The sequence below is a fragment of the Pseudorasbora parva genome, chromosome 9 (assembly GCF_024679245.1).
Source record: "Pseudorasbora parva isolate DD20220531a chromosome 9, ASM2467924v1, whole genome shotgun sequence".
In the NCBI taxonomy this organism is placed as follows: Eukaryota; Metazoa; Chordata; class Actinopteri; order Cypriniformes; family Gobionidae; genus Pseudorasbora; species Pseudorasbora parva.
This window is the reverse complement of record NC_090180.1, coordinates 35,825,014-35,839,112: the sequence shown is the minus strand read 5'-3', so window position 1 is coordinate 35,839,112 and position 14,099 is coordinate 35,825,014. Positions and strand designations below refer to the sequence as shown.

General features: G+C 37.6%; 1 protein-coding gene across 1 annotated transcript; it reads left to right on the top strand.

The window, feature by feature from the left end:
• Positions 1–294: 294 nt before the first annotated feature.
• On the top strand, positions 295–14,099 carry copb2 (COPI coat complex subunit beta 2). The gene is made up of 22 exons (XM_067452445.1): positions 295–448; positions 1,151–1,288; positions 1,417–1,503; positions 1,631–1,757; positions 2,368–2,516; positions 2,596–2,742; positions 2,829–2,928; positions 4,724–4,866; positions 5,450–5,649; positions 5,746–5,856; positions 5,968–6,056; positions 6,227–6,333; positions 6,424–6,567; positions 6,803–6,933; positions 8,181–8,388; positions 8,936–9,046; positions 9,203–9,417; positions 9,707–9,799; positions 10,964–11,147; positions 11,751–11,825; positions 13,447–13,620; positions 13,702–14,099. The coding sequence occupies exons 1-22, from the start codon at positions 446–448 to the stop codon at positions 13,795–13,797; spliced, it is 2,832 nt and encodes a 943-aa protein (XP_067308546.1). The 5' UTR covers positions 295–445; the 3' UTR covers positions 13,798–14,099.

The window sequence follows — 14,099 nt, the reverse complement described above, 5'->3', positions numbered from 1 at the left end:
CTACTTTTTGACTCAAAGCTATGCTATGCTATGCTAGGCTAGCCTAACTTGTTGTTGGACGATTATTACATTTTAATATTTATTATAAATTATTTATTTATTTAATTATAATGTAGTGAGAATTTTCAGTTGACGGGCACATTTCAGCACGGTATTTTTTTTGGCGTGAATTATATATTATGAATTATTAATCATAAGTACACTAAAGCTAAAATGCAGTGTCCCCTTAAATGCCGAGTTTAACCGAAATTAACCGAAAAACTCCGAGACCGTCCGAGTGTCACGTCAACGCTTCCGACGTCAAGCGCACGGGCTTTGAGGAAGTTCCACGTCACATTTGCCTGCCGTGCACAGACACAACTGAAGCCGAGGAAACACTTCAGAATCTCTCGGTGGATGATATAAATATTGCAACTGAAGGAGACAAAAACCAGCAACCGCAAACATGGTAAGTGGCACATCAGTGTTTACTTTATGGGCAATATTGGAGCTGTTTCGCATATATTGAGGAAAAATACGCGTTCAATAACGTTAGCTCGAGCTGTTAGCCACGAAGGCCCTTAGAATGGCCACATAGACAACTCTCATTCAGCCAGTCGGTAATTTATTTATTAATTTTCACTATTTTTTTCGATATACTACTATTATTTAAATACTTAAGATTGCTACATATATTATAAATTAATTGTCCACTTAAATGTTGTATGAAGTGATATCTTGTTTTCTTGCTAACAGCTGATGACATGAATGTGCCTGTAACATGAACATAAGTAGACATTAATAAATAAGCTCTATAGAAATGTGATGCTGTATCTATTTTATTGAGTAGAATGCTCATTCCTGTCCTGACATTATCTTGGTGAGGCTTGATGTGTTGTAATTTTGTTGCTTATTAAATGTGCTGTAAAGGTTAGTTGCCGATACTATATCAGACTTTCAACTGGGTGATAAATAGCAAATGTTTGTGTAGTTGTGGGTAAAAACAGGTTGAATAACAATGTCACGGCATTCTGTTCTTGAAACAATTAAGTTTTGTGCTTTTAAAGACTATTGGTTTTACTACTGAATAGGTGTTACTAGCTGACTAAAGCGATTGCTGCTGATCAATATCAACTTAAAAGTGACAGTGATTCTGATTCTTCTCTTCTAGCCTCTGAGGCTGGACATCAAGCGCAAACTCACGGCTCGATCTGACCGTGTCAAAAGCGTAGACCTTCATCCATCTGAGCCATGGATGCTGGCCAGTCTGTACAACGGCAGTGTCTGTGTGTGGAACCATGAAACACAAGTGAGTAGGAGCCTTGCACAGTTCTTCTACAGCACTATTGGGTCTTTACATCAAACATTAGGGATACAACAGAGCACTAAGTGTGTTTAATGTTTTTCTAATAATCTCTTATATTTACCTTTTAATAGACTTTGGTTAAGACGTTTGAAGTATGTGACCTGCCAGTAAGAGCTGCCAAGTTTGTTGCCAGGAAAAATTGGGTCATAACTGGTGCTGTAAGTATAAACATGAACACAAATGTACTATTATACTATACCATTATAATATAGATTAATACTATTACATTTATTATAGATTTGGTACTGATATTAACTTTTTAATAAATCTCCTCTCCTTTTCTAGGATGACATGCAAATTCGTGTTTTCAACTACAATACATTAGAGCGAGTGCACATGTTTGAGGCCCATTCCGATTACATTCGTTGCATCGCTGTGCATCCAACCCAGCCCTACATCCTCACGAGCAGTGGTATGGACATATTACATTTTGCAAACAGTTTTTATTTTACATATTTGAAGATAAACCATATATTACACTATGATTTAAAAGTTTGGTGTGTCAGTAAGATTTAAAAATAAAATAAACACCTTTATTCACCAAGATTGCATTAAAGTGACAGTTAAGACATTTGTATGGTTATGAAAGATTTCTATTTGCAATAAATGCTGTTCTTTTGAACTTTCTATTCCTAAAAGAATCCTAAAGAAAATGTACAGTTCTACAGTATCACGGTTTCCACAAAAATATTAAGCAGCACAATAGATTTCAACATTGATGATGATAAATGTTTCTTGACCACCAAATCAGCTTATTAGAATTATTTCTGAAGTATTATGTGACACTGAACACTGGAATAATGGCTGCTAAAAAATCAGCTGTCATCAGTTACATTTTTAAATATATTAAATAGAAAACTGTTATTTTAAATGGTCATAATATTCCACAGTATTACTATTTTTGATCAAATAAATGCAGCCTTTAAAAAGAAAAAAAAATCTTAACAACCCCAAACCTTGTAAGTGTAGTGTATATACAATACTATTTGTGTTTAACATTCATTGGGTGTGTGTGCCTTTAGATGACATGTTGATAAAGCTGTGGGACTGGGAGAAGAAATGGACCTGCAGTCAGGTATTTGAGGGCCACACACATTACGTCATGCAGATTGTCATCAACCCCAAGGACAACAACCAGTTTGCGAGTGCATCACTGGACAGAACCATTAAGGTAAGACTGAACACAGATGCGGATAGAACAAGTTCAAATCTGACGTCTCCCCAATGATTCCTTCTTTGTTGTGTTTCAGGTTTGGCAGCTGGGCTCTTCTTCTCCTAACTTCACTCTTGAGGGTCATGACAAGGGGGTGAACTGCATTGATTATTACAGTGGAGGAGATAAACCCTACCTTATATCTGGAGCTGATGACCGACTGGTTAAGATTTGGGACTATCAGGTATGAATGATATTGATGATAATCAATGGAGCAAGTCATTCCTGGCTTTTTATTTACTTCTGTTCTGTATACCTCTTTCTCTTTAGAATAAGACGTGTGTTCAAACTCTTGAGGGTCACGCTCAGAATGTGTCCTGTGTAAACTTCCACCCAGAGCTGCCAATCATCATCACTGGATCAGAGGATGGTGAGCCAATGATCACTTTTATAAAACTACACTGCCTCATTCCTCATGCAAATATTTGTTTAAAGGGTTAGTTCACCCAAAAATGAAAATTCTGTCAATAATTACTTACCCTGATGTCGTTCGACACCCGTAAGACCTCTGTTCATCTTTGGAACACAAATGAAGATATTTTTGTTGAAATCTTATTGCTTAGAAAGGCTTTCATCGACACCAATGTCATTTCCTCTCTCAAGACCCATAAAAGGCACTTAAAGGAACACTCCACCGTTTTTAGAAATAGGGCTTATTCAACTTCTTTCCTACATTTAGATATGTGGGCAAAGGCATTTTTGTCACACAGGCGAAGCACTGCTACCTGGGTGCAGAGATATCACGCAACACATTGTGATCGCTCAACAGCCGGAGGACGTGAGGATGAGAGCCGTGATATCCCAAGTAGCAGTGCTTTGCCTGTGCTTACCCATAATATAGTCCCAAGTCAATATCTGCCTAGGAAATCGCCTAGTCTTAATCTGCATCGCTATTTGTACTCGTGAATACGCAGGCCACAAGAAGTAATAAGGTGTTTTTTGTTTTTGCTTTTTGGGATGACTTTCATTCGGGACATGCTAGCTAGCAACAGGATTGCATTTATTATGCTAAGCTAAGCTAGCAGTGACTCTGCCAAACTAAAACAATGCATGCACTGAGACAAAAATGCATTTGCCCACATATCTAAATGTAGGAAAGAAGCTGAATAAGCCCTATTTCTAAAAACGGTGGAGTGTTACTTTAAGACGTCGTTAAAAAGTCCATCTCACTACAGTGGCTCTACAATAATTTTATGAAGCGGCGAGAATAGTTTTTGTGCCCAAAAAAAACCCTAAATAATGACTTGTATAGTGATGGCCGATTTCAAAACAAAGATTCGAACGGTTATGAATCAGCGTATGGATTCAGGTTTTGGATCGCCAATGTCACATGATTTCAGCAGTTTGACACGATCCAAATCATGAGTCAATACGCTGATTCATAGAGGTTCAAATCTTTGGTTTGAAATCGGCCATCACTATGTAAGTCGTTGTTTAGGGTTTTTTTGCACACAAAAACTATTCTCGTCACTTCATAAAATTATTGTAGAACCACTATAGTGAGATGGGCTTTGTAACGACGTTTTAAGTGCATTTTATGGGTCTTGAGAGACAAAATTAAAGCCAGTCTGAGCCATCGGATTTCAACAAAAATATCTTCATTTGTGTTCCAAAGATGAACAGAGGTCTTACGGGTGTCAAACGACATTAGGGTAAGTAATTAATGACATAATTTTCTTTTTTGGGTGAACTAACCCTTTAACTTATTTTTTTTATTTTTTTGGCAGTAAAATATTTTAAAAGCTAAAGGCTTTCAGTGGTCTCTTCACATTAAACTGGGACTGTATAAACTGATGGGTGCTTTCAAAACACGCTTTATGATGCTTTTAACCCTTTGCAAATATGAACCAGTGACTTGGAGCATGTATCAAACTGCCAAAGTCATGTGATTTCAGTAAGTGAGAAATCGACGATTTCATTAAAACACACATAAAGACTAAAAGTGTTTTTATGCATGGTTTTGATGAGTTTTTACTGCATTTACACTGTTCTGACCAGCAGTGGTCACTAGCGTGTGGTGTTTTGAGTAAAGCATTTTGCAACGCAAATGGTCCAGTTGATTCAAAGGTTTGGAAAGGCTTTGTTTTTCCGATCACTAGTATGAAGTATTTTCAAATGAAAAATGAATGCATCACTTTTAAAGCTTCTTGTAACTGTCTTTTAAGGCACGGTTCGTATCTGGCACTCCAGCACTTACCGTCTAGAGAGTACGCTGAACTACGGTATGGAGCGGGTGTGGTGTGTGTCTGGCTTGCGCGGCTCCAACAATGTAGCATTGGGCTATGACGAAGGCAGCATCATTATTAAGGTACTAAAAATAATTTAAAAGGATCACCACGCTGTCGCCTGTCAGCGATGTGACCTACTGGCTAAAGCTCAGGCTGATTAATTGAAAAGTTCAGTCCCCGCAACGACAGCCATTAGGTTTGATCCAGGGCTGTCTGCAGAGGTTACCAGAGGATAGATAATTTTACAAAAGATTTTAAATTTTTCAAATAAATAAATAAAAAATAAATGCTGTTCTTTTGAACTTTCTATTCCTCAATGAATCCCAAACCCCCCAAAACAGTTTTTTTTTTTTTTTTATGGCACAACTATTTTCAACATTGATAATAATAATAAATGTTTCTTAAGCAGGAAATCAGTGCATTAGTATGATTTCTGAAGGATCATGTGACACTAAATACTACAGTAATGGTTGCTGACAATTGCCATTGTAAAAATACATCCTATTGTAAGCATATGTGACTTTTTAAATGGTTATGTCTATAGATTTACATTACTATGTACTGTGTAGTTAATGAACATTAACTAATAATCTGAAGAGCTTTATAATGTAATATATCATGTTGAGAGTTCTCTACTTAATTCAGTATTTATTTGTGATTTAGCTTGGTCGTGAGGAGCCAGCCATGTCCATGGATGCCAACGGAAAGATAATTTGGGCCAAGCACTCTGAGATTCAGCAGGCTAACCTCAAAGCCATGGGAGATGCTGAGATCAAGGATGGTGAGAGGCTGCCACTGGCGGTGAAGGACATGGGCAGCTGTGAGATCTACCCTCAAACTCTCCAGCACAATCCTAACGGCAGGTAAGTCTATCATATCTACACTCTAACGCTGCTCATGTACATGCAGCCCGATCCTTGCTGCAGTTTATAAATGTAACTTTTAATCTCGTTGTTTAGGTTCGTGGTGGTGTGCGGAGATGGAGAGTACATCATCTACACCGCTGTGGCTCTGAGAAACAAGAGCTTTGGATCTGCACAGGAGTTTGTCTGGGCCCATGATTCCTCTGAGTAAGTGCTCTACAAGCATATAGAAGACAGATGTTCAGACCGACTGCTTGCTAAAAATACTCCTCGACTGTGAGAAATGTAAAAACTGACAGGATTTTGTTTTAAAATAAGGTACGCAATTCGGGAAAGCAGCAGTGTGGTGAAGATCTTCAAAAATTTCAAGGAGAAAAAATCTTTTAAGCCAGACTTCGGAGCTGAAGGTAAACAAGTAGTAAAAAAGTGTAGGCAAGTAGTGAATCAAACTTTTTGTATGCAAAAAGTAGTAAATACAGAACATTTACAAATGCACACTATACGGCATGCTCAATTCCTTGATTACATGTACTACAAGCAAATGGCTTTATGTAAATGAATGGTTGTGTGCTTGCAGGCATCTATGGTGGTTTCTTGCTGGGCGTCAGATCAGTCAATGGCTTGGCTTTCTATGACTGGGATAACACAGAGCTGATTCGTCGCATTGAGATCCAGCCCAAACATGTGAGTCAAATTCTACAGTCCTCCTTTCTTTTGTTCGATATGGTTGGCAGTTTCTTAGTGTGCCTAGACCAATTTCATCTGTACTTACAGATTTTCTGGTCAGACTCTGGTGAGCTGGTTTGCATTGCCACAGAGGAGTCTTTCTTCATCCTGCGCTATCTGTCAGAGAAGGTGGCCGCATCACAAGAGTCAAATGAGAACGTTACTGAAGATGGAATTGAAGATGCTTTTGAGGTCAGCCCACAGTGTTTAAACAGTCATGTTTAATCGGTTGAAAAAAGGGTTGTTTAAAAGGAAAAGCATTTTAATTAAATGAATGCTTGGAAAAAAAGAATAGGAAAAAAATGCTCTAATAAATAATTTACAATACAACCAGGATTTTAATGAAGATGGTAATTGAGTCCATTTGGATGTTGACTTTAAAGATTTGAAACAAAAGGTTTGATCTTGTCTGTGTTTGTGTGTGCAGGTCCTGGGAGAGATTCAGGAAGTGGTAAAGACGGGTCTGTGGGTGGGAGACTGTTTCATTTACACCAGCTCAGTCAACAGACTCAACTACTTTGTTGGAGGAGAGATCGTCACCATTGCTCACCTGGACAGGTGCGGTCAAATTTGGCCTATATCTGAAATCAGTTTCAAACCCTGTTTTTTTTTTTATTTATCACACATTTACAACCTTTCAAAAGTTTAGTCTATTTCTATTTTAATTTAATTGCTTTGATTGCAAAGCTGGATTTTCGACAGCCATTTATCTATTCTTTAGTCACATGATCCTTCAGAAATCATTCTAATATACTGATTTGGTGCTCAAGAATAATTTTCTTATTACTATTAATGTTAAAAACTAGGGGTGTGATGAGATCTCATGCCATGAGATCTTGCCAGAATAAAATGTTTTGAGGTGAAAAGCTGTTTTGGAGTGTGAGGGTAAATCGATCTCGCCAGATTAAAATGTTTTGAGGTGAAAAGCTGTTTTGGAGTGTGAGGGTAAATATGCCACCTCTACGTTTACATCACGCCTCAACTGTTGTTTTGCTTTTTATAGATATAACACCAATTTAAATAATGTGGATAATGGTTGCTTCATAGCTAACGAGTCATACGTAGTGCGCAGCACTGATCATGTGACTGACAGGATCGTAATGGAGGATTTGTTGCGCAACAGGAACATCTCATAAATGTATTATCTTGTAAAATGCGTGTTCAGCTCCACCGTGCTCTGTTCATATAGTATAGACGATTGTAAAAGTAAACGCGAGCGTGCATTAGTCAAATTTCAATACCACGCTTTTTGAAAGCAACTCCCAGATGCATGCGAAATGTCACCCAATATGAAAGCTATCTTAAGCTGGACTCTCTTTTCTGCACATGATAATTCACACTGAGAATGTAGAACTGAAATGACATGAATTTCAAGCTGATTATTTAAAACATTTCAAATGCACCTGCAGACTATTTTTCTGGTTATGTATTTCATCAATGAGGATTTCTTAAGTGTCTGGTCTCACACCCCTATTAAAAACAGTTGTGCTGCTTAGTATTTTTGTGCAAGCTGTGATGCATATTTTCAACATTATTTTAAGTAGAAATTTGAAAAGAACATTATTACAAAGAACAGAAATATAAATATTATGTAATGTTATATGTCTTTACTCTATTTTAAATCAATTTAATGATCAATTTTAATTAGCTAAATAGAAGTATTCATTTCTTGAAAAAAGAAAAAGAAAAGAACAAATACTTGCCCCAAACTTAGTAAAACAGTATACGTATAGAAGGAAGGCCTTAAATCCTTTATTTATTCACGCATTCATTCTTTCAGTCTAACAGTGACTTGTTTATCTTAGAACCATGTACCTTCTGGGATACATTCCTAAAGATGACCGTCTTTACCTCGGCGATAAGGAGCTGAATATTGTCAGTTACTCTCTTCTGGTGTCTGTCCTGGAGTACCAAACTGCTGTCATGCGCAGAGACTTTGGCATGGCAGACAAAGTGTTGCCCACCATCCCCAAAGAACAGAGAACCAGGGTTGCCCACTTCCTGGAAAAACAGGTACTTCAAAACGTTTGCTTGTAAATCATGATTTTCAAATAACATTGTTTTAGCTCGGAATAACAACAGCGGCTTAGACTCGTGCATTGCAAGTAATATAAATGTGCATGAAGTACAAGTTGTCCCACTTTAAAGTATTTGTGAAGATTAATGTAAACAAATGTGGGACAGGAAAGTATTATGCTGCATCTGAAATGTCTGAATGCATACTATTCAAGAAACAGCAGGAGAAAAGTTCCCGGATTACCTACTACTTTCGCCAAGATACTGAAGTGTGCATTCAATTTACTATCCTATGAGGGCATGGGAAAGGATTTGTGAATCGCAGTGAAGCGTCAAATAACATACTATATAGAAACACATTTACACTTTATATAAAAACGCTTTTTAATGGTCATGAAGTAAATTTAAATGTAGTATAAACTACAAAGTATGTGATTTCGGATGCAGCGTTATAAATTGATTGGCTACCAAAAGTCTAGCAAATCAAACTGATATTATTTTTATGTTTGTGATATCTAAAATATCTTTGTCAATGATACTTCAGGGTTTTAAGCAGCAGGCTCTGGCCGTGTCCACTGATCCAGAGCACCGGTTTGAGCTGGCGCTGCAGTTAGGAGAGCTGAAAATCGCCTACCAGCTAGCAGTAGAAGCGGAGGTTTGTTGTTCTAAACCCGTGATACAGCTCCCCTAGTGGTGGCCATGCTGAATTACTTACTACTTTATTTATTGTAGTGGAAAAAAGTAATGTTCAAGATACTGCATGTAAGCTAATATAATGAGGATTTCTAATTATAATGCTTTTCTTCTGTAGTCAGAGCAGAAGTGGAAGCAGCTGGCAGAGTTGGCCATCAGCAAGTGCCAGTTTGGTTTGGCACAGGAGTGCCTCCATCATGCCCAGGACTATGGGGGTCTTCTGCTCCTGGCCACTGCATCTGGAAATGCTGCTATGGTTGGCAAGCTTGCAGAGGGGGCAGAGCGTGATGGAAAAAACAATGTTGCCTTCATGACCTACTTTCTGCAGGGAAAGTAAGTATTATAAGTAAAAAGTATTTTGTTAGCTGAAGAAAAAAAAAGAAAAAAAATTTCAAAAAAAAGGATTTCGGATATTGCCATCTTTTGTGGGGACTTTTTGTCCCCATAACGTAGGGATTACCAGCCCACACACACACAGGTGTTTTACTTTTGTGGATTATCTTTTTATAGTCTACTATGCAGTCCTACACTGTTGGAGGAAGTCATGTCTCAGTCATTGATTATTATTTTGAATATAGTTGTGTTGCTTTAACAGATTTTTAATGTTTGTTTGTCTTGCCAGACTGGACAACTGTTTAGAGCTCCTTATCAAGACCAATCGTTTACCAGAAGCAGCCTTTCTTGCCCGCACATATCTGCCCAGCCAAGTATCCAGGTCTGTATTAACATTCACATTGTCACAGCAATTCATTATTTTTTTCAGGGAAGAACTTGCAGTAAAGTGAAGCTGTTTTTTTAAGGGCATACAACATATTCATTTAAAAAAAAATAGTATGTCCAGAAAAGACTCTTTATTTGATCTCACTGCGAAAAGACAATTTTACATAAGATTGACATAAAGTAAATATATATATTAGGGCCGGGACTTTAACGCGTTAATTAAGATTAATTAACTACGGGACTTTAACGCGTTAATTAAGATTAATTAACTACGGGACTTTAACGCGTTAATTAATTACGCAAAAAAAAAAAAAAATTTAATCGCACTTATTTTTGCCCCGCGGAACGTTTTTCAATGAATGAGTTTTGACGGACCGATTATACTGGAACACCAACTAGCGCTCATGAGCATGAGTCACGACAACAACCATGAAAACAACAAACCATAGTGAACATGAACGAAGAAGCTGATGAGACCGCTTTGCTTGGCCCCGTGGATGGGAAATTTAGTTTTAAAAAACGAAATGATGGAAGCGTCGACAAGAGCATGGTTGTGTGCAAGCTATACAACAGGGGTATCCAAAGTCGGTCCTGGAGGGCCACTGACGTCCTGCAGATTTTAGCTCCAGCTTGCCTCAATACACTGCTAAAGTTTCTAGTATGCCTAATAAGACCTTAATGAGCTGGTACAGGTGTGTTTAATTGGGGTTAGAGCTAAACTCAGCAGAACAGTGGCCCTCCAGGAGCAGGATTGGATACCCCTGCTATACAACAAGGAATTAGCGTATCACCGCAGCACATCGAGCCTCAAATATCATAAATATGCTTTTGCTACACTTAATGGCAAACATTGCACTGGTCTGCTGGACTGAAATAAATAAACAATATTTTGTTGATTAAGCTTATGTATTCAGTCATTATTCAATGGTATACTAAAAATACATGTAAAAAATTACTTCTCATTGTTCTCAGGTAAAATATTTATATGCGATTAATTTCGATTAATTAATTACAAAGCCTCTAATTAATTAGATTAATTTTTTTAATCGAGTCCCGGCCCTAATATATATATATATATATATATATATATATATATATAATATATCTGAGAGTTAAATGCATTATTTTTACAATTCCTTACCTGTGTTTTTAATAACAGGGTGGTGAAACTTTGGAGAGAGAGCTTGTCTAAAGTGAATCAGAAAGCTGCAGAGTCTCTGGCAGATCCTACGGAGTATGAGAACTTATTCCCAGGCCTGAAAGAGTCCTTTGTGGCAGAGCAGTACCTGAGAGAGACCTGCGTCGGCCAAACCAGACCTGCCTCTGACTACCCACTGATCACGGTAAGATAATAGGTTTTTTTTGTATTGTTTATTCATTTTTTGAGATGTTTATTTTAGTTTGAGTAGATTTAGATTGTATGTACTTTTGCCATTTTTCTTATTTCAATGTAGAATTCATTATATTTTCAGCTTCATTTTGAATTAGCAAAAACTAATTTAATAGTTTTAGTTTAATTAATATCAACACTGTCTTTACTTCTGAGCACTATTTCACTATTTGCTTAGACTGGATCCAAGCAGTTCTTTAGAAGATACAACCTAATGAGTGTTTGAATACAGCCTATATTTATTCATTGACCTATTTCTTCTGAAATTAAGCCTAGTCTAAACTAGTAAACCTAGTCAGATTACACCCATAGGGGACGCTAGAATGTAAAATCATCATTACTCTAACAAGTTTGATCACGAAGTTTGAAAACTTGTATCTTGTCATTTTAGTCAATTTGGACCCTGATGATCTTACTGTTTTAATTGTCTGCATACTTTTTGTTGAAATTGTTTTTTTTTATCCATTTGATTTGTGTAATATGCCTTTTATAATTTGTGTAGTCAACACAAGTTGTTTTTTTTTCTCATTTTTTCCTCTCTTTTCTCTGTCTTTAGCCTAATGAAGAAAGGAACGTGCTGGAGGAGGCAACTGGTTACGAACCAAAAGGAATTATCCCCACTCCTGCACAGGTGTGTGTGTGTGTGTGTGTGTGTGTGTGTGTGTGTGTGTGTGTGTGTGTGTCAAACACTCTTTTTTTTTTATTGCAGTTAGTAGTCCAACCTGGACCCTGCCAGTGGCCAATGAAAATGATCAGCCATAAATATTTTTTACCAGCCATGAAACTGTTTTTGCAAAAACAAACAGTAATGACACCAACATTTTAGATTCAAGTGTAAATTCTAGGGCTGTCAAAATTAATGTGTTAATAATGCAGCGCGCAATTTCTGTTTGATCCATGGCCTAGCCCGTAGTTGGTGAAATCTAGAGCAGCCATAGACGTAAAGGATGCAGCAGCAAACAGAAATGGGGAAAGAAAAAATATTGTTAATGTTATCATTCATGCTAATGCCTATGCTGAAACAAGTGATGTTATATAGCCTACATAAGCTACCATTTTTTCTGTTTTCTGTTAGTCTCCAGGTCGTAATAAAAGAAAGGGGCGTTTTTACACTGAGCATGTTGCTGCAGTCCAAGTCCGAGCACGGTAGTTCTGTTTCCCCCGCAGTGCTGGTCATCTTGATTCAGTTAAACCCTGGTGCATTTGCCTGCATCTTACATAATCACAAACATCCACAGGGTATGATAGAAAACAGAACACGGGTCAATATATTGGATTAAGGAGGCTTTTTGTTGCATGCTTGTAAAGGGACTCTGAGGAGATTGCATGCGTGAATAGACTGCAAGCTCACTCTCACTCATATCCGAAATAAATCATTAACACCATCATTACTTAACTGTTTTATTGAACATTATACATTACAATCGGCTAAAACGAATGCGCAGGTTACTTTTCTGAACAAGAGCGCTTCTGAGTCCGTGTTTCTCACACTGTTCCACGTGAATTTCGGCACCGTTCAAGTGCACAGTATTGATACAGACAGCAGGCTACTGTCACTTTAAGATATAATGCAATAAAGATCCAATATACTGATACGTTTACTGTTTACGTTCACTTAAGATATGATCAACTGTTTACTGGGATATTCACTGAGATGGGCATTTTTGACAACTTCATTGGAATTTGTCCGTTTAAGGGCAAAAATAAGTAAAAGCTCACTTCACTATTTGCGCTCTCACACAGCGTGCAAGTACTGAGTCCCTTTTGCTTGAAAGTTTGGTGATTCAGGACTGGCCTGTCAACTGATTGGCCAATTGATACCATATCATATAGTCACCACTGCAGATTTATACTTTTATTTGGTGTTTGGAAAGCGGAATTAATTTTGTATTTGTGCATCTGAAACAGCTCTCTGTGTGTACGCTTCAGGTGTGTGCATCTGTTCACACATATAACAGCGCACAAGTACAGAACTGTGTTCTCTTTCGCCTCTTCTTTTGCTGGAATGGTTTAAAATCGCTTCAATGTGTACATTTACAAGACAAAACATTCAAATGATAAACGTTTACTCTATGATGGTTCAACTTTTCCATTAACCCGAATCAAATACGTGCAAATCAAATCACTACGAGCTGTTCCACTTTTAATGGCAACACACTATAGTCTACCACACTACCAGAGCAAACTAATAATCGAAAGAGTTCACATATGTCTTTGTGCATAAATGAATCAAATTGCCTGTGTATGTTCAGGAGGTGAAAGAAACAGAGGAGGCCCCAGAGGATGTGGGTGTTTTGGCCTCAGTGATAGCTGCTGTCTCGGCTCCAGTAGTCGCTGCCATGAGTCATGCAGAATCCCAGCCTCCTCAGAAGGTCGAGGAGAAGACTGAGGAAGAGCCTCCCAAAATGACAGCAGCAGAACAGAAGGTATTTGGTAAAATGCATGGTTAAGAAAGCCATTGTAACATCCGACTTAATGTAACCTCACTTTGTGATTTTTATTTTAAGGTTATTGATGACCTGGAGGATGATTTGGATAACATGGAACTTGATGACATTGACACCACAGACGTCAATCTGGATGACGACTTCTTAGATGACTAAACCCCCAGCACTAAACCATTGAGTTTATTTAAGCGACCAAACCTTTTTTTATTTGTTCCTGTTAGACCTGCAGAGCTGAAGTCTTGGGTAGACTGGGCTGAATCTAAATGTCTTTTAGGGCGCACCACCGATGGAAAGAGGAGGAATGTGCATTATTGATGGTGAAATTTTTTTTGTACTTCATTCTGGACATTCAATTTACATTTTACCTGTACATCAAGGTATACGTTGATTCTTGTGTGTTTGACTGTGATATATCATGGTCCCAATATTCATAATAAAGATATCTACTATACTTACAA